This window comes from Sciurus vulgaris (assembly GCF_902686455.1).
Source record: "Sciurus vulgaris genome assembly, chromosome: 14".
Lineage (NCBI taxonomy): Eukaryota > Metazoa > Chordata > Mammalia > Rodentia > Sciuridae > Sciurus > Sciurus vulgaris.
In genome coordinates this window covers 9,253,150-9,276,222 of record NC_136475.1, presented here as the reverse complement: position 1 = coordinate 9,276,222, position 23,073 = coordinate 9,253,150, and the positions used below count along the sequence as shown (strand labels likewise).

Below are 23,073 nucleotides of genomic sequence, written 5' to 3'. Positions count from 1 at the left end.
AAAATACAAAACAGGGCTGGGGATGTGGCTAGTGGTTTAGTGCCCTGGGCTCAAACCCTGGCACCAAAAAAAACAGAGAGAGTGAGAGAGAGGTTACGGCTGTTGGGAGTCGGGCCTCTGTACTCCCTCTCTGGGAACTAGGAACGCAGGTGAGGCGCTTGCCCTGTTCTGTTCAGAGGAAATGGAGGGTGCATGCTTGCTGGTCTCCTAGGTCCTCTGCAGCCTGGGAAGAGACCTCTGCCCCTCCTCCCAGCTGGGGCCCTACAGCAACTTTGGTCCCAGCAGCCGAGCAGGAAGTCCTATTCCTGTGCTCTCAGCCTGTCGCCCATCACCCTAAAGTGGCCTCATCCGTGGTCTGTGCTCAGGGCTCCACCCACCCCTGCACCTGGGCATTTCATTCGCAGAACGGGGTGTCCTTCCTGGCAAACCCTGTGGTGAGTTGGGCAGACCCCGCCTGTGACGTCTGCTCTTTGGCCTCTCGACCCTGTGTCTTCAGGGACCCTGGGCTAGGAAGAGCTATTATGTCACATGCCTCATTTCCTAGTAGTGGGTCATGTGTCCTTGTCATTTCCTTCTTGCTAGGACCTATGACTGATGACCTGTCCTGGGCAGAGTCACTTCCAAAGTCGGCCTTCCTTTGGGAACAGAACTGTGGGTGCAGCCCTCTACTCCTTTCAGTGCCTGCAGAGGCCAAGGTCAGAGAGTGTAACCTTGGACGGGAGCGTCCTAGGCAGGGCTCATACGGTGTGCTCATGGGGACAGGGAAGAAATAGCGTCCTGGCAATAGACATGGCAGGTGCCACATTCCATGACCCGTTAGTTGTGCTATGCCCAGAAAATGTGTGTCCTCGATCTTGTGTCCTGGTGGATGAGAACTGGCTCCCCCTTGGCCTGGGGCCTACTAGTAGCCCTGCCTCAGGGTCACTTACCGCTAATGATGAAGGTTGCTGCTTGCCCAAGCAGCGGTGAGTGCCTGGACCATGCCCTTGGGGCTCTGCTGGAAGGACGTCCCCGTCCGCCCCAGAAGCAGCCTTGGCCTCTCTCTGTCCTGCCTCTTTGAGGCACTTGGGTCCTTGCTGCAGAGTGCAGAAGTTTGCTATCTCTTGAGGGGACTGTCCACAGAGTCAGTCCCCTTTAAAAATCTCTCTCTCTCCTCCTCCCCCCTCTCTCTCTCTTTCTCTCTCTCTCTCTCTCTCTCTCTCTCTCTCTCTCTCACACACACACACACACACACACACACACACACACACACACACACACACACACACACAGGGCAGAATTCTCCTTGTATTGGGTCAGGCTGGGATGGACCTCCAGGCCTTCAAGACTGGGCTGGATGTGTATCCCCCTGGGGTGGCCACCACCCGGAGCCCATGGCAGGGAGCCAGGGGCAGCTGTCTGATCAAGAACAGGGACACCTGTGGGGCGGACCACAGGCCCCAGCAGCATGGCGGGGAGAGTCACGGCCTGTGCATCACCCGCATCCTCCCTGCAGGGTTCCAGGGCCAGCTTCAGGTCTCCCCCGCCCTCAGCAGCTGTCCCAGTGCCTGGTGGGACCTGCTCCAGAAGCCTTTTGCCCATGGCAAGAACTGCCACCCGCCCCCTCGTCCTGGCAACCCCCAGGGACCAGGCTGGGTTTGAGGAGCTGCCCAGGGTGAGGCTCGGTCGTGAACCGAGGTGGAGAACCGTGCTGCCCCGGCCAGGGCGTCTTTCTGGGGCACCTCCCGTCCACGCCGCCCTTCTCTGGTGTAAGTAACGGGGCCACCGCCTGTTCCCTTGGCATGCGCTAGAGGGGACTTTCCTGCAGACGAAGTTCCTGGGAAACGTCCACCCTTTTTCCCTGTTGTATTAAGACAAAAGTGCAACGGAAGGATCCCGCTTGACCTGGGAGACTTGGCCCTGGTTTCTGGAGTCAGGACCAGCTGGAGCAGAGCACAGAGACGTCGCCCTTCCCCTGCTGGGTGGCAAGCCCTGTGGCTGTGTGCCCTCACTCATTCGGGCTGTGCTTCCCAGGGGGAGGACAGGGCCTGGTGCACAGAACCTCTGAGAGGAACCAGCCCTCCCGCTCCAGGGAGAGACCCACGAAGGAAGCCCTGGGCTCGCTGCGGGACGTCCCGCCTTGTCCTGCCGGTGTCGGGTCTAGGCACGTCTCCTGGTTCCATTCCTGGTTTCCCCACATGGTTGGCTGAGGTTTCCTGGGTCGCATTTCGTGTTGAGGCTTCCCAGCCTCTGCTCAGGTCCATGTGGGAGGAGCTGAGTTCCCGAGCCAGTCAGGGCCCAGCTCCAGACAAAGCCCCCACTGGCAGGGAAGGCTGCCCCAAGCCACAGTGACTCCTCCCACAGAGACCTGGGAGGGACCCCGTGTTTCCAGTGATAGAGAACCTGGCAGAGCAGGCGGGGGCTGCCACGGCCACCCCTCCTGGCTTCTCAAAGCGGAAGACAAAGCCTGGTGTCTCTGTGGTGCCCGTCAGGACAGGAGCAGGCTTGCTAAGTTCAGGAATTGGTCACATTGTGACAAAGCAGGAAGCCTGGCTCTGAGCTCGCATCTGGCTGCCTACTCTGTCCTGCTGGGAGGGCCACCATGCCTGCCCTGTGCTGCTGGCCTGCCTCAGTCACCCAAGCAAAGACGCCTCAGAAGGAGCCTCAGATTCTGCCTGCTCTGAGCTCCTAGTTCCAGCTAAAGGAGTGCAAGGTTGTCTGGAGGGAATCAGACCCCTCTCTGACCCCTGAGGGAGCAGGGGGACAGTGCTGGGGGTGGAGCCCAGGGCCTTGGGCTGCTGCACAAGCACTTGGCCACGGGTCATCTCTCCAGCACCCACCCCCTTTTCATTTTGAGACAGGGTCTCCTTAAATTGCCCAGATTGTCTTGAACTTGAGATCTCCTGCCTGGGCCTCCAGAGTAGCTGGTTACAGGTGTTCAGCAGTCCCCTCCCTGCCCCACCGTTCTGTTTTGTTGTGGCAGTGCTGGGGATGGAACTGGGGCTAGGCAGTGTGTCTCCAGCCTCAGGCCTTTTTTTCCCAAGCACTCCTGGGCCGCTTTGGCCATGATTTCTGGCCTCAGGTGGAACTTTCCCCCTCCAAGTAGGACCTGAGTCTGACTTGAGCCTCCCCTAGCTTAGGCCCTCCAGGAGCACACCAGCCTGCAGGCTGTGGCCGGGTTCCCCTCTTGGGAAAGAACAGCTTATAAAATGTGGTTGCTTATGGCTTTTCTCTAGAACCTCCTCCCCAGCCCCCTTGCCCCCCCCCCCCCCCAGGGAGAAAAAAAAAAAAAGCCAGAATTGTTTTCCTGGGATTTTCCCCGCAGATTCAGTTATGGGAATCAGAAGGTTGTGAAACTGGAGCTGGGTGCGTGCTGGCTTTTTCCCTCCCAGCAAATTCCCTCTGCGCGGGGTTAATACCACTGACAGATTTCCCTCCTCCTCGGGCTTCCTCCAGGGCATTCTGCAGATCCTGAGGCCCCTCACCAAGCCTCCTCCCTGGTGGAGAAGTTCTTGGCTGGCCTCTTTCATGCAAAACCTCCACCGTTGACCCAGGGGCAGACCTTCCGGTGCTGGGGATATTTACTAGAGAGAGGTGTTTACAAGTGAAAGGTCTGCAGGGTCTCCAGACCCCTTTCTCTCCCTCCCAGCCCTGAACCTGTTGGTGGCCTTACACCCTTCACTACAGCAGTCCTGTGTGCCTTCCCCAGCCACCGTCCTACCTGACAGCCCCTTGGGCAATGGGTGTTTTCCTTGTCACTCCCTGCCACCCCTCACCATCAGCTTGCTCAATGCCAAGTGCTTTAATCTCTCAAATGGGGGCCTTAACCAGGCATGGTGGTGCACACCTTGAATCCCAGCTACTCCCAAGGCTGAGGGGGGAGGATCACAAGTTCGAGGCCAGCCTCCACAATTTAGCAAGGTCTTAAGCAACTTAGCAGACCCTATCTCAAAATAAAAAATAAAAAGGGGATGGGGATGTGGCTCAATGGTGAAGCGCCCATGGGGCCAACTTCTTTTCAAGGTCATGTCCCTTTCCCTTGCCCCACACCCACCCCAAGACCAGTTAGGTTCAGTCAGTTATCCTGGGCAGTGTCTTGTAACTTTTTAAAAATGACCAGCTTGCATTGTATTTGAATTCCTTGAGTAAAGCACACACATGATAGAGAAATACTCTTAAGGAAGAAAAGGGAAGATAGCAACTGGGGATGTGGCTCAGTGGCAGCGTCGCCTACACAGCACCACTTAAAAGAAAGAAAGAATGGAGGAAAAAAGGCGGATGAAAGGCTCGTCCTGCAGTCCCTGCCCCAGAGAGGGCCCTGGGTCCATGCTGCTCTCCTCCATCCCACCTGCAGAGCCACCTCCAGCACCACGCCCCAGGCCGCCAGGGAGCCCCAGGCCATGGGCTCCCTCGCCCCGGTCCCCAGGTGCCCTGTCTGTTGCTTGCACCAGCCCTCAGGATCTGTCTGGTATGTCATCTGCCCACCTCCCCCTCCACCCCCACAGGGCCCTTTTTGCCTCACGTCCCACTGCTACTTTGAGGCTCACTTGAGCTTAGTCACGTCCCCCTGAAGCCTCTGAGTTGCATCCCCCACCATCTCCCACTTCCCCACCAAAAAACCACCCTCGAAGGACCCTTTCTCCTGGTTCCCTAGGAATATGAGGTTTGGTGTTTGTTGATTACCTCTCTGAGCAGTTTCTTCCCAAGTCCGGGAAGCTGTGCCTTAGTCAAGGGACAGTTCAGATGCACAGGTCTGAGCCTGCTGTGCAAGAAGGGGCAGTGAGCCATTTGCCAGAACTGCAGAGGCTGGATGGAGTCCCTTAGGGCTAGACCCTCCCTAGCAAGGCCATGCTGCAATTGGGGTCCCCAGGGAGCCTCTGGGCCCCGTGCATGGGAAAGTGGCAACTTGCCCGATAGCTGGACTGGGGCATCCAGCACACAGGCAGGTCCAGGACCGGCAGGTAGCAGCTGAGCTAGAGAACCTGGTACCTCCACCCAGGGCAGCCCACCTGGAGGCCCACCTGGCAGGCACCCTGGCGTCCTCACTGGTCTCTGGGCCTGCCGGGTAACGCGCCCCAGTCTTGGGCAGGCATTGTTGTGGGAGCCCCGGCGGCCTCTGTCCTCAGGATTTTGTACCAGGTATTCAATTCCAAGAAGTCCGTTCATAGTGCCAAGTCGGTGCCCTCAGAAATGTTCCTGGCTTCTGTTCAGGGGACAATCCTTGGTCAGCGCAAGGAGGCTGCTACCGTTTCTTGGGCACCACCTGGTGCTCCAGGAAGGGCAGGCTGATAAGGGTGGAGGAGCTGGTGAACACGGCGGCCCAGGCTGGTCCTGAGCTCCGCTTGCATTATCACCAAGACGCAGCCCAGCTGCCCCCAAGATCCTCCCCTCCCGTCCTAGCGTGTCCTCGGGCTCTTTATCTGCCATAGCCATGGTGGCAGGTCTCCAACCACCCTGCTTATCCCAGAGGTGAGGAGCCCGAAGGGGACAAGGCAGCAGGAACCTCGGGTGCAGGTGGCAGTGCCCACAGGAAGGAGCACAGAATGCCAGGAGCAGGCTGCCTCTCACCTGGAGCCTAATTTGCCCTTGGGATGGTCCCTGGATGCCACTTACCCTGGGTGCGAAACTGGAAAACATAAATGAATGGTACCAGGGTGCCCAAGGGTGCCCTGGGGTAGACTCTCCCCTGAGCAGTTTGAAGGGTCCAGCAGCAGGGAGGAGGGGAGCCGGCGGGGCCGCTGGGGCTCCACTCCAGCTTAAGCCGCCTCCGCCTCCTGCTGCCCCCTCCTCCGTCAGGCGGGCCGTGCCTGGGTTTGTGCTGCTCGTCCACGGAGGAGCAACAGAAGCCAGGAACTGGGTGCCGGGGCGTTGCCCCCCAGAGGGGGCTCCCCTTTACTGCTTGCACAAAAATGCCCAGGGATTAGTGGCACTTTGGGCCACTGTCCACAGGCGCTTGTGCTTCAGCACACATGGAGGCAGACATGGAGGTGAACAGGCCCTTCTGGCCTCTCGGCTGGAGGCCCAGCACAAGGAGGGGGCGTGTGGGGTGGGTTTCTGGATGGCAGGAATTTCTTTTTGTTCGTTTGTTTGTTTTGTTTTGTTTTTGCAGTCTGGGGATGAACCCAGGGTCTCAAGCATGCTAGGCTCCCTGTTGAACTATATCCACAGCCCTGGATTCCTTCTCTGTCTGAAGGAAGAGGGGACATTCATTTAGAGGGAATGCTGGTGGTCAGAGGACCAAGTGGGGGTGGCCCCGTGCTGCTCGCCCAGGCCCTCCTTGAAGATGCCCCCTGGAGACTGTTGCTGGAGCCCTGTGCCGGGGCGTCCCTGGGCCCACTGGGCCTGAGAGCCCGGCCCTGCAGAGCCTGGGCCGCGTTAGGAGAGCACCCCTCTCTGCACTCTCTCCAGGTCTGCTACATGTGCCACAGCCTCCTGACACTGGCCGGGGTAGTGGTCAGCAGCCAGGACATTACTCCAGACCAGTGGGTAAGTGTCCTAAGAGAACGGGACAGGGCCGGCTGGGGTGCAGCCCAGTCCTCTGCCAGGAACAGCACAGAGAGGCCCGCAAGGGTGCCAACCTCTCCCTCCCACCCCGTTCTGACCCACTCTCAAGTGATCTTGACCCTTGCCTTCTGCCTTTCCCGCCCACTTCCCTGCTTGCCGGCAGTGGCCCAGAGGCCTCCCTCCTTCTCTGGCCCTCCCTCCGGCCCGTCCCCCTCCCCCGCCTCCACAGGGTGAGCTGCAGCTGCTGTGCATGCAGTTGGACCGCCACATCAGCACCCACATCCGGGAGAGCCCCCAGGCCATGCACCGGACCAAACTCAAGGACCTGGCCACCCAGACCTACATCCGCTGGCAGGAGCTGCTGGCCCACTGCCAGCCCCAGGTGGCGCCCCCTGCAGCCCCAGACCCGGGTGGGAGGGAAGTGGTCAGACCAGGCTGGCCAGAGCTAGCTAGCCACATGCCGGCCCACAGCAGCTGCTGAGCTCCCGGCCAGGACAAGGGCGGAGAGGGCAGTGTGGGGGAGGTGGAGATGCCCTGGGGACCCTCATTCTTATCAAGCATCCTGTGCCCAGGGGCTGGGCGGGCTCAGTGGTAGAGCACTTGTCTAGCATGCCCAAGGCCCTGGATTCAACCCCCAGGGGGCTAGCAAGTGGAGGCCAGCCCCAGCAATTAGGTGAGACTCTGTCTCAAAATAAAAAAAATAAAAATAAAAAATTTTTAAAAAGGCGAGGGAGGTGGCTAGGAATGTAGCTCAATGGTAAAGTACCCCTGGATTCAGTCCCTAGCACCTCAAAAAAAAAAAAAAAAAAAAAAGTGAAGAGTAACTCAGCCCAGGGGAGACAGCATCAGTTTGTCCTGAGCAGTACCCGAAGGGATACCAGAGGTACCAGCTATCCTGCCCTGTCCAGTTTCCCTGCAGACCTGAGGCTGGCCTCCCACTGTGGAAGACAGAGCCATCCTGGGCTCCCTGGCCCCCTCCGATTTCAATAGCAGCAACCTCTGATCATCAGATGGTCACAGGCCCTTGAGGTCATAATGTTCATAGTTAAAACTTACTGAATGAAGACCTGCTTTTGAACACACACGCCTTATGAGGGAAGCAGGTGGTGTTGGTAGCCCATTTCACAGATGAACAAACTGACCAAAGGCCCTGATAGGTGAGATGGCTCATTCTGTCACACAGGCAGCTCTGTGAATGTCAGAAGCCTGACACCAGAGCCTGTGCAACCTCTGCTGGCACCCTCCCCTCTGACCTCCATTTCTCCAACAAGTAGCACCCTGCTGGGCTGGCTTGAGGGCTCTGTTGTCCAGGAGCCTCTGGGCCTTGCTGGAGACGGCTGGGCTAAGGGGATCCCCGTCTACACCCTTCTCCCAGGGCTCCCTGGCTCCCAGCTTGCCTCTCTTCTCTTGTCCTTCCCCATAACCTCTGACTTGGGGCTGACGTGCTAGCCACAGGCTGTAGCTTGGGTCTTAGATTTCGCAAGTCCCTGAGAAAGCTGGCGAGCAAGCCTCCCCCAGCTCCCCCAGGAACCGGGTCACACTAGTCTCTGGTGGGAAGCGGTGCATTTGTCGAGAAAGGAAGGAAAAGTGGTGGCCTGGCAGAGCCGGGGTGCAGGCCGCCTGCCTTCTCACTCCTGGGCCTGCCGCCGAGCCTTCCCTGGGACACTGGGCAAGCGGCCCGTTGACCTGCTATGTCCTCGCCGGGATGGCGAGACTTGAGAGCACCGTGTGGCATGGAGGAGGCCTGGAGTGGACACGGAATGGTCACCGTGCATCCAGAGGGGCTCGGGAGAGGGCAGCACCTGCGCCACGTTATCGCAGCCTGGTTTTCTCCTCGCCACAGGCCCAGTACTTTAGCCCCTGGAAAGACATCTAAAGGAGCATGGGCAGGGCAGCCCAGGGCTCTTGACTCCAGCAGGAAGTGAGCAGGACTCCGGGAACTGCAGGAGGCAAAGAATGGAGGCCAGGGGTGGTCCCATGCCGAGCGGAGCCCTCTCCACTGCTGCCCGCTGCCCGGCAGGGCTCGGCCACTCCCTGCCCAGCCCCTCCAACCAGCTCCTCTTCCCCAAGGCCTGCCTCCACTGCTCGGGGTCCTGGGGCCCCCTGGGCAGCAGTGCTCCCCACTCTTCTTCCTGTCTCCCTGCCTCTAGTGTGAGGTGACATTAAAGTTTGTTTCACATCAGTGACTGAAGCTCCTTTCCCATCTGATCCCAAGGGCACATGCCCAGCGTCCAGCCTCCTGGTGCCTGTGCTCCCCTGCCAAATTCCCTTCCCACCTCATAGCCGTGTGCCGGCAGGCCCTGCCCCTGCACCAGAGGCTCTCTGCAGATGCAGGGGGGCAGTTACCCCTGTGGCCTGAGAGCCCTGGAAACCCTGGAAACCGGAGGGAGCTCTCAGTGAGGAGCGAGGAGCGTGTGTTTGATCCAGTCTGGGACCACTTCCCGCCCCCGCCGGGAGGCTGCACAGAGGGAGATGGTGTATCAGGGCTGTAATTACGCTTAATTCAATTTATTGTTTTGCTCTGAAATCAACTTCCCAGACTTAGGAGTGGGGGCGGGCCTAAAAGACAGTTCCAGATCCTGCTCTTGCTTCCTGTGCCTTCTCCAGATAAGTTTCATGGGTTCTGGCCCTTAGCGGGGTGCTGGATGGGTTTGACCTGAACCCCTTGAAGGTGAGTGGACTCTGTGCCCCAGCAGTCCCTGGGTATCTATCTTCTCGTCTGCCCAACACTGGGAATTCACGTCTGGCTTCTCCTGATTCCTAGGTTGGGACAAGATTTTGTAGGGGATACAAGAGGTAGTCAGGAGGTGGCAGAGGATCACCTCTGCCGGGCGGCCCGTGTCCACGAAGCCCCACTCTGGGTGTCTACCTGTGGAGCCTTCCCACAGCCCCAGTGCAGCTGTTGCTGCTGTGTCCCCTGCTATAGCGTCCACCCGCCCGGGACAGGGAAGGGAAGGCAGGCTAACTCGGGAACAGACCCCACCCCACGGAAATAAAGGAAGTCAGGTCAAGTGGCTCCTTGTGCAGACCCACAGTGGGGCCATCCCTTCCGGGGCCTGTTTCAGACATAGCTGAGTCCTTCTTGGGGTCCCCAGAATGCCAGGAGCCAGGGAATCTATTATTCAGAGGGCACAGGCACGGACACAGCACTCTGCTAGGTACCTCAGAGGACATCTTTTCTGCCTTGAAGCATTTGCCAAATGAGGTGGAAGAAACCCTTCCAGGGCCAGGGACTTGGATGCCGGGGCTGGTTGAGAGTTCTGGTTTCTCTTCGGCTGCGAGCCATGATCCATGGGCCCCGGCAACCCAGGAGCCACCTGGCAGCAGCCTGCCCAGATCCCTGGGTTAGAGGGCAGGGCCTCTGGGAAGCCAGCCTCCCCGCCCCTGCTTCTGACACTGCACATCCTGACAGGTATCCTCAGTTGTTTAGCTTGCTCTGGAAACCTGGAAATCACCTTTGAAATTTCCCTTCTTTGTTCTCCCTGCCAATGGCAGGGACGGAGTCGCCAGGCCCAGAGTGGCTGAACTGGGAGTTTCCGGTTCTTGAAGCTACCCCTACCTGGCTCGGAGAAAGGGAGGGGGGCCGTCTGTCAACAGACGGATGGAACCCTTCTCCCCAGCCCTGGCTCCCTGCTCCCCAAACCTACTCACCCCCAAGAGGGAAATAGATATCAAGGGGAGAAGAGGTGTTGGTGACAACTCGGTCTCTCCAGATACCTGGCTGTAACCTGAGCAGAGGTGCGCAGAAGGTGCGCACTGGAGGTCACCCAAGGGCAGATGCTATCCCCGGGGCCCTGTAATGGGCCCTTGCTGAGACTGGCCGGAAGCTGACTAGATGTCCCAGAGTGTGCTGGGATCGGCTAGAGATCGGCCTCCTGAAGGCCACGATTCCTGCAACCATACTGGCTGTTTCGCCACTTGCCCTTCAGGTCTTTTAAGCCCCTGGGAAAAGGCGGGGGATATCCTGATAGAAGCCACTGGAAAAGCAGTATCCGGGGCTGTGATGACGGATGTTTTCCTGCTTCCTTTCGATGATGGTGGCAGGGAGGGGCTGGAAAGGGAAAGGCTTCCCAGGTGGATGGCTTTGATAACCCTCCTATTAGAGGAAGTAGAGGGAGGAAGTCCTTTTCCTATGTCTCCACTCCCTGGGTCCCCAGGCCCTCAGAAAGGTCCCTGAAGGGTGGCTGACCCAAACGTTTCAGTTCCCAGTTCCTGGCTGCCTTGGAAATGATCCAGGTGGCCTTGACTGGAGACCTCAGTGTGCCCTAGGCTTCCTTCCTTCTAGAGACCTACCTCAGGGGAATAGCAGGTGAGTAGCTCAGAGCAAGGACACCAGGGTTCTGGTGGGGGTGGGGGGAGGGAATCTGCTTTACAGGTGAGACCCCAGGTCATCTCTAGAAACTGGCCCTTGGAGAGCCTTGGCTCACATTTAGCACATCGCTATTTCCCTTACTTGGCCACAGCATTTATTTGAGTAGATGAGGGCAAGTAGGAGGGTCTCTGAAGGCTTAAGACCTGAAGTATGCCATCCATAGCAGACGCCAGCTGGTCGCAGGGAGACTAGACAGGTACGTGACTGTATTAGTAATTTTTATTTTCATGGAGCACTTACCACTGAGCTACACCTCTATTTTTACAGCCTCTTTATTTTTTCTTTGTTTCGAGCTGGGTTTTGCTGGAATTGCCCAGGATGGCCTGGAACTTGCAATTCTCCTGCCTCAGCCTCCCAAATAGCTGGAATTACAGGCATGTACCACCACTCCTGGAAGTATTGTTTTCTTAATGAAAGACCCAGGTATCCTTATTTTTCTACCAGTTGTCCTTTTATAAAAGGTATGAATCAGGCTGGGGTTGTGGCTCAGTGGCAGAGTGCTTGCCTAGCACCTGCAAGGCACTGGGTTTGATTCTCAGCACCGCATATAAACAAACAATACAATACAATAAAGGTTCATTGCCAACTAAAAATATATATTAAAAAAAGGCATGAATCATGAGCAAATAGTCATGCAGAGAAACTTTATCCTCTGCCCAGTCACCCACGGAAAAAGTCAGTGTTGGGAATGAATAGAATACAGCAAGAAATGCAGGCAGGTAGAAGGGGGGACTGGAACCTAGTATTTCTATTTTATTTATTTATTTATACATGCATACATTTACATACTGGGGATCAAACTGAGGGCCTTGCACATGCTGGGCAAATGCTCTACCACTGAACTACATTTCCCAGCCCTTTGCTTTTTATTTTGAGAAAGGGTCTCTAAAGGGCCCAGGCCAGCCTTGAATTGGCCATCCTCCCACCTCATCAGGGTCACAGACCTGTGTCACGGGCCCTTTGGGAGCCTTGTTTTTGAGGAGCCTTTGTGAAGGAGGGGCTCCTGGGGTCTGTTACTGGAGGCTTCTTTCTGCCCACATCCCTGGCATAGGGGACCCCGATGCCTGCCACTGAGGTACAGAAGGACACTGTCCCTGCCAGTGAAACCAAACCACCTTTTGAAACTTTCCACTGGGGCCACGTTGGAGGTAGAGCCAGGGAGCTCAGGTCTCTGACTGGTAACCCTTGCACCCAGAGGCTGGCGGTGAGACTTGACTTTGAGGAAAACCAGGAAGTGCACCTTGTCAGGATACATGATGACCTATTGGAGACAGAACTGGGAATCACAGGATGGAATTTAATTGACCCCACTCCCAACCCAGAATTGAACCTAGGAGTGCTCTAGTACCGAGCTACATCTGCAGTATTTTGAGACCAGGTCGTGCTAAATTGCTTAGGACCTCCCCAGGTTACTGAGACTGGCCTTGAACTTGTGATTCTCCTGCCTCAGCCTTCTGAGTTGCTGGGATTACAAGTGTGCACCCTCATGCCCAGTCATTACCAGTTTTTAGAGGGTGGCCATGAGGGTGGAGTGGGGACATGTATATGAAGGCAAGTTGGACACTCTAAAGCATGGAAAGAATGGGGGAGGGCATCTGCATATCAGTTAATCCCCACTTAAACGGAATCAGGATCCAATCCAGACAAGAGTGCTGGGGTGCAGCTCATGGTAGAGCACGCAGGCCAGTGTGCTTGAGGCCCTGAGTTTAATTTCCAGTACTGCCAAAACATGAAAATAAAAATCCTTCGTTATCAGAGGTAAGAGGGAGTGCATCTTGTCCCTCCCTGGCAGCTGCAGCAGGGAGCCTGCCCTGCCCACCCCAGGATAATTGTAATCTGACTTGCCACCTACCTCCAGCATCTCCAAGGCCACAGCTTTTTTCCTAGTGGAAAGGAGCTGGGAAATGTGGTTTGGCCAGAGAGGGAGAAGGGGCCTTTATGTGTACCAGCAAAGACCCAATTGTTACTGAAACCAAACTGGGCGGCTTTTCTCAATTATCTCCACTGCTCTTCTGGTCTCCACTTTTCAGATGCAAGTTTTAACCCAGAACAAAAGCGCTGTCCCACCGATTTATATTCCAGATCGCTGACAGCCTGAAGTGTTCCTCCCCTCCAGGACCGCCCCTGGCTCAGTTGCCGCGGGAGCCTCTGGGCCTTGCGGTTCCTTCACTCCTGCCCCTTTGGCTCTAGTCAGGGGGCGGCCTCCCAGAGGTTCCTCTGTCCACCTGCCCAGCTCCGAGGACCAGCTGGCAGGAAGGAGGACTTGCCAGGCAGCACCGCCCAGGAGGCCAGAGCTACAAGTTACTTGGAGGAGCGAGCGGCTGTGGGCGGAGGCTGGCGGTTCTGAAGGTGGTGGTGCTGCTCAGCGTGGCTCCCTCAGCCCCTTTCATCTGAACATCAGGGCTCGTGCCACTTGTTAATCTGCCTTCCAGTGGCACCAGAAGGAGTCATTTCCTGGGGGTAGGCTCCGCCGGGAGGCCAAGAAACAAGGAACGGGACTGCCGGACTGCCGGACTGCTGGAAAACTGGGGTCTGGAGGATCATTCCAGTTCGAGGGCAGGGGCCAGTTGGTCGTTAGGACCAGAAAGGAGGGCATAATTTGGGGCCCCAAACCAGACCATTCTGGTCCCACCCCCAAGGGAAGCCTCCGTTCCCTCCCCTGCGCGCGTTCCTGGGATACGCGCCCCGAAGTGGCTCTCCTGCGTTGGTTCCTGTAACCGGCGAGTGGGGAGTCCCATCAGCCCCATTCCCGAGCCCAGCCCGCTGCAGATCTTCGGGGGACACTTCGGAAAGACCAGGTGAGTGAGACTCTCCGGTGGCAATGCCCGGAGTCCCTCCCCCACCTGCTCCAGGCGCCGTGGCGCAGATCGCGACTTGCCGGCGAGGGGCGGCTGGGCACCCGGAGGGGCTGGGGTCGCAGCCCTGGGGCGCAGGGCTGGCGGGCCGGCGGGTCGCAGCCCCTCCCGCGCGGGGCCTCGGCGTCCCGCCCCCGCCCGACCGCCCCCCGCCTGACGTCAGGGGGAGGGGGCGGAGAGCGGCGGCCGCGGCGGAGAAAGAGCCGGCCCCGGCGGCGGAGCGCCGAGCCCGAGCCCAGGGGCGCGGAGCGGAGCCGGGCGCGGGGCGGTGGCGGAGGGGCCGCGGAGGCGGGCTGGCGGGCGCGGCGCAGGGGTAGGGGCGGACCGCGGCCCGAGCCGAACGCGAGGGCGGCGCCCAGGGATTCGAGCTGCGCGCAAGAGGTGAGTGAGGCCGGGCTTGCGCGGAGCCGGAGCCCTGGGGCCCCAGAGCCGCCGCTTTGTCCCCCTGCGCGGACTCCGACTGCCGCGCGCGCGAGGGACAGCGTCTGGGGGCGAGGGAGGGGCGGCGGCCGAGACAGCTGTCCGCCCGGGAGCCTTCCTGCGGCCCCCCGCAGGCTGCTTCGCGGGCGCTCCGGAGCGGGGCGAGCGGTGCCCGCAGCCCCGGGGCAGGAGGGGCGGGCCGGGCAGGGGAGCCGGAGACCCTCGGGCTGTCCGCGCGCGGCCGGGATCCCCGCCAGGCTCCCCAGCTGCCCCGGCTCCTCCACCCCCGACGGAAAGTTTGGGGCGGGCTTGGACCGAGGCCGATGTTGTGGGATCGGATTTCCCTGCCGCGGCCCCCCGCCTGCCCGCCCGCCCCGCCGAGGAGGCGGGCTGGCCGGGAAAGCCAGGCCCCCGGTCCCCAGCGCGAACGCTCGGCCCCCCGGCTGGAGCGCCGCCGTCCCCGGCCGGCCGGCCGCTCGGGTGGGCAAGGGTGTCGAGCGCACCGCCGGACCCCACGCCCCTCGCCCCGGGCTGTCGGCTCTTCCGCCCCGGGAGGCGCTGGGGGTGGGGGCTCCGCTGCGCGCTGGCGCTCGGGGCACGCCACGGGGTCCGGCCCGAGCCTGGGTAGGGGCCGAGGGGCTGGGGTGTGCTGGGGGACTGTCGCGGGCGGACGCAGCCCCAGCCCCCCGCCCTTCCCGCGCTGGGGTTCTGGGCCGACAGAGGGCGTCCGTAGGCCCGGCTCCGCCACGCTCCCAGCGCCGCCGCTTTGTTTGCATTCAAATCCCCGGAGCTGGGGGAGGGGAGAACCGGGGGACCCGGGACGGGGTCTTGGCGGGGACCCTTTGTTTTGGGGTGAGCGAGTCCCCAGCTTCTGTCCCTGTACCCGCACGGGGCAGCGGGGACAGAAGCAGTGGAAATCAGTACCGATGGTCTGCCTAGAGCAGGGTCCCCGGGGCGCGATCCCCGAGTTGGAAAGGTTCGTCACAGCCGGGGGAGCGCTGGAGCGCCGGCCGGACGCGGGCATCCCCTTGCTCCTGGAGGAACCCTCTCGGACTCCCCACCCTCTTTTTGCCTCCCCCGCCCCCGCCTGCCAGCGCCGCGGGGAGATCCCGATTTGACCAGAACTGGCACTGTAGTCCCGCCGTCCCTCAGCCCCAGGGCTAGTGTCTCCTTCGAGGCCGAGCGAGGAACAGGATGAGGCCCTGGTCATTTCCACGCCCATCCCACCCACTTCCTGCCTCCCTCTTGGGCAACAAAGGGGCCTCGGGAAGCTGGGCCCCTGAGGCTCCCGGCCCCACTCCCACTCCGGCCCTGCCGATGTGGAACGGGGTTTTGGGCTCTGCCCGGCTATTGTCTGCCCTGGGGGAGGGGACAGACTGGGGCCCGGGACCTCTGCACGCAGCCTGCTGCACCTAGTCCCTGGGTGGGAAGATTGGCCAACCCCCTGCCCCGCCACATGCCCCCTCACTCCGCCAAGGGGTTTGCCTCCCAGAATTGGGTCTTGGGGCTGGCTGGAGCTCAGTGGATGCAGGTCCTGCTTCTGGAGATTATTTTAAGAAACTCTCAAACCTCTTGGGTCTGAATGTGTGGGGGGGTCCCTCCTTTTTTTAATTTTTCTAAACAACTTCCTGTTGAGAGGGCTAAGGAGGGCCTGGAAGCCTTAGAGGGCTTTTTGATATCTGTCCACGCCTCCAGCTGATTCAGCTCCTCCCTGTCTCTGGCAGGGAGACTCCTGGGTCAGTAGAGGCCAGATGCGGGGACCTAGGTTCCCCTCAGGAGAGGGGCAAGGGAGCTCCGGGGGGCTCCTGTCAGATGTCTGTGCTGTCTCCTGGTGTGGCCCCCTTCCGGGTGTTTTCCCTGGTGATGCTGACCGTTTCTTTTCCCTCGGCAGGGCTGCTGGTCTGGAGCTTAGAGCTGGGGCGTGCATCATGGCCCCACACTGGGCTGGCTGGCTGCTGGCAGCAGGGCTGTGGGGGCCTGGGCATTGGGGCTGAGGTGTGGTGGAATCTCGTGCCCAGGAAGACAGTATCTTCTGGGGGTGAGTGCTTGAAGTTGGACAGAAAGACGGGGGGTGGGGGGAGCAGGGGGATAGGCCGCCCGTGGTGGTTTTATTCTGATGTGTTTGGTGCCGCTTTTTAAGAAACATGACAGGACCTGGGGACCCAGAACTAGGTACCGTCAGGACCTAGGATGCACCCTAGGCGCCCCTTCTGACACTTAGGATGGCTCTGGGAAATTCTTACCACCCCCAATCCAGACTGGCTGGCCTGGTGTGGCAAGTGAGAGCAGCGTGCGCTCTCTATGCTCGCCTCTTGGATCACTCTGCTAGAGGCCTCGAGAGAGAAGGCTGCCTGCCTCAGCCTTTGTAGTTCTCCATACAGAAGCCCCTTATCTACCCGGGTAGACCCTCCTGCCGCCCGTACTCATGCTGTCTGGTGGCACTTTGGTCGGTATGCATAAGTGCATGTGTGCACCTTCAGGAGGACAGGGCAGACCTGGCAGCCTCCTTGTGCACACACACCTGTGTGCAGAGGTGATGTCAGGTGTTTGTATCAGCCTGTACTCTGGAGACCTGGGATGAGCTCACCTCCCACAGGTTGCACTTTGCTGCTAAGGAAGCCCTCCTGTGCCTGCCTGTGTCTGGGCCTATCACTGCCTCCAAAGACTCGGTCTGGTTTGGGGGACCCTGAGGGCAGGTGGCAGCTATTTAGGGGACTGATGTAGGGGCCATGGACTGGATAAATGCGACGTACCCTGTGCGTGCCGAGGCAGCAAAGGTTCCCGGGCCTCAAGCTTCAGTGCCATCTCTGGCCTCCTTCCCCTTCCCCTCCTGCCAGCCCTGCCTGTCCCAGGCCAGCTGTGCCTGCATCTCTGGCAGCCTGGACTCAGGTCCTGCTGGAGTGAAGGGTTTCCTGCAACAGCTCAACTCTTCTGTACCTCTTGCCCTGCCGAACCGGCCACAGGGCCTGGCTGCACCCCGACGCAGGCATCAGAGCAGAGAAGGAAACAGAAGCTGAGGAAGCTGGGGGGCGGGTGCCCAGCTCTGCAGCCGGAGGTGCCGCTGACCCTGACGGTGCGAGCCATCAGTCTGATGGCTTCCTCTGGCCGGAAGCTGTGGCTGAGATATCCTTCCTTCCTCCTTAGCAGCCCAGATTTGCCTCCTGGGCTGTGGAAGGCTGAGGAGGCCTGGGTGGAGCCGTCAAAGCCAAAGGCTATTCAGAAAATGCCCTTTATTGCTAGTCAGGGGCGTGGCTGCCAGCTGCATGTGTCTCTCATGTGGGGAACCAGAGTGGCCAGGCCTAGACGACCACTGGACAAAGCAAGCCTGACTGGGGGTGTCTGGAACCCCAGGGAAGCCTGCCTGTCTGCAGCCTGCTCACTCCAGCCTTGACCTTATCCCTGCAGATCTGGCCACCGTGGTTCGGCGGTTCTCCCAGACGGGCATCCAGGACTTTCTGACACTGACCCTGACTGAGCGGTCCGGGCTTCTGTACGTGGGGGCCCGTGAGGCCCTGTTTGCCTTCAGCGTGGAGGCTCTGGAGCTGCAAGGAGTGGTGAGAGGTGGGACAGGGGAGGCATGTGGGCAGGGTGACAGGACAGGACCCAGAGGGGCTTGTGTGCCCAGGCTGCCCCTCAACCCCCAGGCCTGCCCACCCTGCATCAGGATCAGCAAGCCCTCTGCCCCCTTCTGTGCCGCTACTGGATTCTGCTTCTTGCACTTGAGATTAAACCCAGGGATGCTCTCTAAGCTGCATCCCAGTCTCTTTTTAAAATTTATTCAGAGATGGGGTCTTACTAAGTTGCTAAGGCTAGCCTTGAACTTGCAATGCTCCTGCCTCAGCCTCCTGAGTGACTGGGATGACAAGTACTAGGGCCCCTGGCTGGTGGCTAGGGCCTTCTGTCCTCTACTGAAAGAAGCCCCCAGAGGATGGGGACCGTTTTCACACAGGGTGTCCTCTTGCTCAGTATGTACCCATGACACTGTCCCTCCCTGTCCCCTAGATCTCCTGGGAGGCACCAGTTGAGAAGAAGATCGAGTGTACCCAGAAAGGGAAGAGCAACCAGGTGAGTGCTCAGGCATTGCCCACCTGCTGGCCTCGCAGGGCACTGTCCCCTGCACTGCCGTCGTGCCAGGGCGGCCCTCTGGTGGCCCCACACCTCCGCCCTCGCTGGACTGCTGCCTCTCTCCGCAGACGGAGTGCTTCAAACTTCATCCGCTTCCTGCAGCCCTACAACGCCTCCCACCTGTACGTCTGTGGTACTTACGCCTTCCAGCCCAAGTGTGCCTACATCGTGAGTGCCGCCCTGCCCCGTCCTGTCCCCAGCCCTCTGTGCCTCTCCTGCCCTGGCCTTCCGTGTGGGGCCCTGCCCTCGCGCCTGTCCTCCTGACTCGCTCCCTCTGCCCCTAGGACATGCTCACCTTCACCTTAGAGCGTGGAGAGTTTGATGACGGGAAGGGGAAGTGTCCCTATGACCCAGCAAAGGGCCACACTGGCCTCCTTGTGGGTAAGTGGGCTGCTCCTGTGCTGGGTGAGCCCCCTGGGACTTGGCACACTCTGGAGTGTCTACACCTTGCTTCTTGCGTGACTGACCCTCCATCTCCCGCAGACGGTGAGCTGTACTCGGCCACCCTCAACAACTTTCTGGGCACTGAGCCTGTCATCCTGCGGAACATGGGGCCCCACCACCCCATGAAGACGGAGTACCTGGCCTTTTGGCTGAACGGTGAGCAGGGCGTGGGTGGGGGAGCCCTGGGCAGGAGGCCTGGGAGGGCCGGCCCGGGGCTGACCCTCCTGCCGTGCACAGAGCCCCACTTCGTCGCCTCAGCCTACGTCCCTGAGAGTGTGGGGAGCTTCACCGGGGACGACGACAAGGTCTACTTCTTCTTCAGCGAGCGGGCCGTGGAGTACGACTGCTATGCCGAGCAGGTGGTGGCCCGAGTTGCCCGTGTCTGCAAGGTACTGAGTCCCGCAGCCTGGGCCTGGGAGCCCTGCTGGCCCGTGGGCGCTGACCCCCTGCGTCCCCTTGCCATCTGCCAGGGCGACATGGGGGGCGCACGCACACTGCAGAAGAAGTGGACCACGTTCCTGAAGGCGCGGCTGGCGTGCTCCGCGCCTGGCTGGCAGCTCTACTTCAACCAGCTGCGGGCAGTGCACACCCTGCAGGGCGCCTCCTGGCACAACACGACCTTCTTCGGGGTTTTTCGAGCACGATGGTGAGTTGGAGAGGGGAGCAGGTGTTCAGGTTGGGGTCAGAGTCCTCTGGGGGACAGCCAGGGTGGTCACTGTCTGGGAAAAAAGGGAATTTCCCCTTTTTAAAGTCCCCCGGGGGTTGGTGGGCAGGGCCCTGCCCTAGTGCCACCTTAGAGCTGGCTGCTGGTACGTTCTTGTGCCCACAAGCACTTTGTGCTGATCCTTCCCTTCCTGCTGTCCCCGGAGCCACGGACAATGGTAAGGCGGGCACAGGACCTGACCCCTGAGGTCCCTCTCTCCCTACAACAGGGGTGATGTGGACCTGTCTGCAGTCTGTGAGTACCAGTTGGAAGAGATCCAGCGGGTATTTGAGGGTCCCTACAAGGAGTACCGTGAGCAAGCACAGAAGTGGGGTCGCTACACTGACCCAGTCCCCAGCCCCCGGCCTGGCTCGGTGAGTCCTGGGGGCAGGGTGCACACCCCTTGTCAGTTCCAGTGGCCTTCTAGCCAGCTGACGGCTCCCCTGCCCGCACCCCCCCACCCCAGTGCATCAACAACTGGCACCGTCGCCATGGCTACACCAGTTCTCTGGAGCTGCCAGACAACACCCTCAACTTCATCAAGAAGCACCCGCTGATGGAGGAGCAGGTGGAGCCTCGCTGGGGCCGGCCCCTGCTCGTGAAGAAGAACACCAACTTCACCCACCTGGTGGCCGACCGCGTAACAGGGCTTGACGGAGCCACCTATACAGTGCTGTTCATTGGCACAGGTACGCAGGAGCCTGGGTGTGCCCGGGCAGGGAGATGCCCAAGAGCTGCGTTCCCTGTCACTGACACCTGCTTCTCCAAACATCTCCAGGAGATGGCTGGCTGCTCAAGGCCGTGAACCTGGGGCCCTGGGTCCACCTGATCGAGGAGCTGCAAGTGTTTGACCAGGAGCCGGTGGAAAGCCTGGTGCTGTCGCCCAGCAAGGTAGCAAGTCGGGCCTCGGGCACCGCCATCGCCCCCGCTCCGCCAGCCCTAGTCAGGCGGCATGGTTGGCCAGTGCAGCACCCCAGCCAGCTCAGGGCAAGCCCAGGAAGTCAGGGTGCACTAATGGGATCGGCACCCCCCAGGAGCAACCGGAGGGAGAACCGGGTCCCTGCACGGCCGCACTCCCAGAATGGAGCCTGGCATCTGCGCTCAGGTTCTCTTCAGACGCCTCCATGTTGGGCCATGGCTCTGCCCACAGCCTCTCCTCCAATCCTCTCCCCGTGGCCTCCTCGGGTTGGTGTCTGCCCAGTCCCCCGTGGTGCTCTGGGCCTGACCCTCTGCCTCCCCACCCTGTCTCCTGAAGCGTTGGCCTGTTCTTTAACCCTCATGCAAAACTTACTGGCACATTTGCAGCACCCTCTGGATGTTGATTTGTCTGCCTCTTGCCAGCTATTGTGACTTAAAATTGTTCCCCAGTACATGAAGTAATGGCAGAGAGAAAGTCTGGGGTTGAATAAACACCCAGATTGGCAGTTACCATTCAAACAGAGGAAAACACCTCATGCCTCACCAGTGCTATTGTGAGAGCTGGTGGGGCTGGAGGAAATGCTTCCTGCTCTGGGTGTGTGTGTATGATCACACCTCTCGGGTCACGTTGGTTGTCCCTGCCTAACGAGGTCCTGACCCTGAGGTGCTCAGGATCGTGCCGACCTGCAGGAGGCCTCCATGGGTCCTGTAGGCCTGGCGCCCTGGACAGGGCCTTTCCTGCTTGTGCCCTGTGCTGCACCTGGCCCCACCGACGCCCTCTCGCCTGCTCTCCCCGCAGAAGCTGCTTTTTGCCGGCTCCCGCTCTCAGCTGGTCCAGCTGCCCCTGGCAGACTGTGCGAAGTACCGGTTCTGTGCAGACTGTGTCCTCGCCCGGGACCCCTACTGTGCCTGGAGCGTCAACACCAGCCGCTGTGTGTCTGTGGCCAGCCACTCTGGGTGAGTCGGGCTCTGCCAGGGCTGGAACCGGGAAGGGTGGGCATGGCAGTCGGAGCCAGGCTGCTGACACCCCCTGCTTCTGCCAGATCTCTGCTGGTTCAGCACGTGATGATCTCCGACACCTCCGGCTTTTGTGATTTTCGGGGCAGTAAGAAAGGTAAGCGCTCTCTGGCCCCCACCCCGCCTTGGGATGGGCCCTGGGCCTGGCTGGAGTCCCTTTTCTCACCCCCTGGCCCCGGGTTTTTTGCACTGACTCTGCTCCTTCCTCTCTGCCTTGCAGTCAGGCCCACGCCCAAGAACATCACAGTGGTAGCGGGCACGGATCTGGTGCTGCCCTGTCGTCTCTCCTCCAACCTGGCCCACGCCCGCTGGACCTTTGGGGGCCGGGACCTACCTGCAGAGCAGCCCGGCTCCTTCCTCTATGATGCCCGTCTCCAGGCCCTGGTGGTGATGGCCGCCCAGCCCCGCCACGCTGGGGCCTACCACTGCTTTTCGGAGGAGCAAGGGGCACGGCTGGCTGCTGAAGGCTACCTCGTGGCTGTGGTAGCAGGCCCGTCAGTGACCCTGGAGGCCCGAGCCCCCTTGGAAAACCTGGGGCTGGTGTGGCTGGCTGTGGTGGCCCTGGGGGCTGTGTGCCTGGTGCTGTTGCTTCTGGTTTTGTCCCTGCGCCGGCGGCTGCGGGAAGAGCTGGAAAAGGGCGCCAAGGCAGCAGAGAGGACCCTGGTGTACCCCCTGGAGCTGCCCAAGGAACCCACCAGTCCCCCTTTCCGGCCTGGCCCCGAGACAGATGAGAAACTTTGGGATCCCGTTGGTTACTACTACTCAGATGGCTCCCTCAAGATCGTGCCTGGACACGCCCGGTGCCAGCCCGGAGGGGGGCCCCCGTCCCCACCTCCAGGCATCCCAGGCCAGCCCCTGCCTTCGCCAACGAGGCTCCACCTGGGGGGCGGGCGGAACTCAAACGCCAACGGTTACGTGCGCTTGCAGTTAGGAGGGGAGGACCGGGGAGGGCACCCGCTGCCCGAGCTGGCCGACGAACTGCGGCGCAAACTGCAGCAGCGCCAGCCGCTGCCCGACTCCAACCCCGAGGAGTCCTCGGTATGAGGGGAGCTGCTCGCCGCATCAGCGCGGGCGCGGGAGGCGCAACTCCTACTTTTGCACAGGCACCAGCTACCTCAGGGACATGGCATGGGCACCTGCTCTGCCTGGGACAGGCGCTGCCCAGCACCGCCCGGCCATGCGGACCTGCTCAGCATGGGCACTGCCACTTGGCGTGGCTCACCAGGGCACCAGCCGCACAGGAGGCTCCTCCTCCTCTGTGAATCTCGGACTCATGGGACCCCGGCAGCCACAGCGTTTCGAGGCAAAGTTTCAAGTTGTGTGTGTGTTTGTGCATGTGTGTACCTGAGTGCCTGGTGTGTGTGTGTGCGCGCGCGTGCGTGTGTGTGTGGCGAGCCTTCCTGTTTCTGTCTTCTTCCCTCAGCCTGGGGTCCTCCTGGTGAGTCTTTGGAGCTATGAAGGGGAAGGGGTCGAATCACTTTGCCTCTCCTACCCCCACCTGCCCCGAGTGTGGGGCAGCGATGTACATATTGGGGTGGGGTGGGCAGGGTGCTGTACCCCTTGCGGGGGAGTGCAGGGCTCAGGGGTGGGCCTAGTCCTGCTCCTAGGGCTGTGAATGTTTTCTGGGTGGGGGGAGGGAGATGGAGCCTCCTGTGTGTTTGGGGGGAAGGGTGGGCGGGGCCTCCCACTTGGCCCCCCGGGTTCCGTGGTATTTTATACTTGTCCTCTTACCAAAC

The 23,073-nt window shown here is 60.4% G+C and overlaps 2 protein-coding genes across 5 annotated transcripts in view; both read left to right on the top strand.

Moving 5' to 3' along the window:
- FAM178B (family with sequence similarity 178 member B) overlaps positions 1–13,571 on the top strand; it is a 69,966-nt gene extending 56,395 nt beyond the window's left edge. For 3 of the 4 annotated variants that reach the window (XM_079110711.1, XM_079110709.1, XM_079110708.1), the window contains 3 exons: positions 6,388–6,465; positions 6,713–6,893; positions 12,912–13,571. In XM_079110711.1, coding sequence (XP_078966837.1) covers positions 6,388–6,465; positions 6,713–6,893; positions 12,912–13,045 — 393 coding nt within the window. In that variant the 3' untranslated portion in view covers positions 13,046–13,571. Of the gene's footprint in view, positions 1–6,387; positions 6,466–6,712; positions 6,894–8,326; positions 8,670–12,911 lie in introns of those variants that run through there. The other variant, XM_079110710.1, reaches the window with a different exon arrangement.
- Positions 13,572–16,028: 2,457 nt separating this feature from the next.
- SEMA4C (semaphorin 4C) lies at positions 16,029–22,937 on the top strand. The gene is given in 16 exon segments (XM_079110701.1): positions 16,029–16,103; positions 16,105–16,168; positions 17,536–17,684; positions 18,133–18,195; positions 18,324–18,335; positions 18,337–18,423; positions 18,540–18,636; positions 18,739–18,855; positions 18,937–19,088; positions 19,170–19,345; positions 19,632–19,776; positions 19,869–20,091; positions 20,181–20,293; positions 21,120–21,277; positions 21,364–21,434; positions 21,558–22,937. Coding segments are annotated over 16 exon segments (2,496 nt in total). The 5' UTR covers positions 16,029–16,058; the 3' UTR covers positions 22,382–22,937.
- Positions 22,938–23,073: the final 136 nt, after the last annotated feature.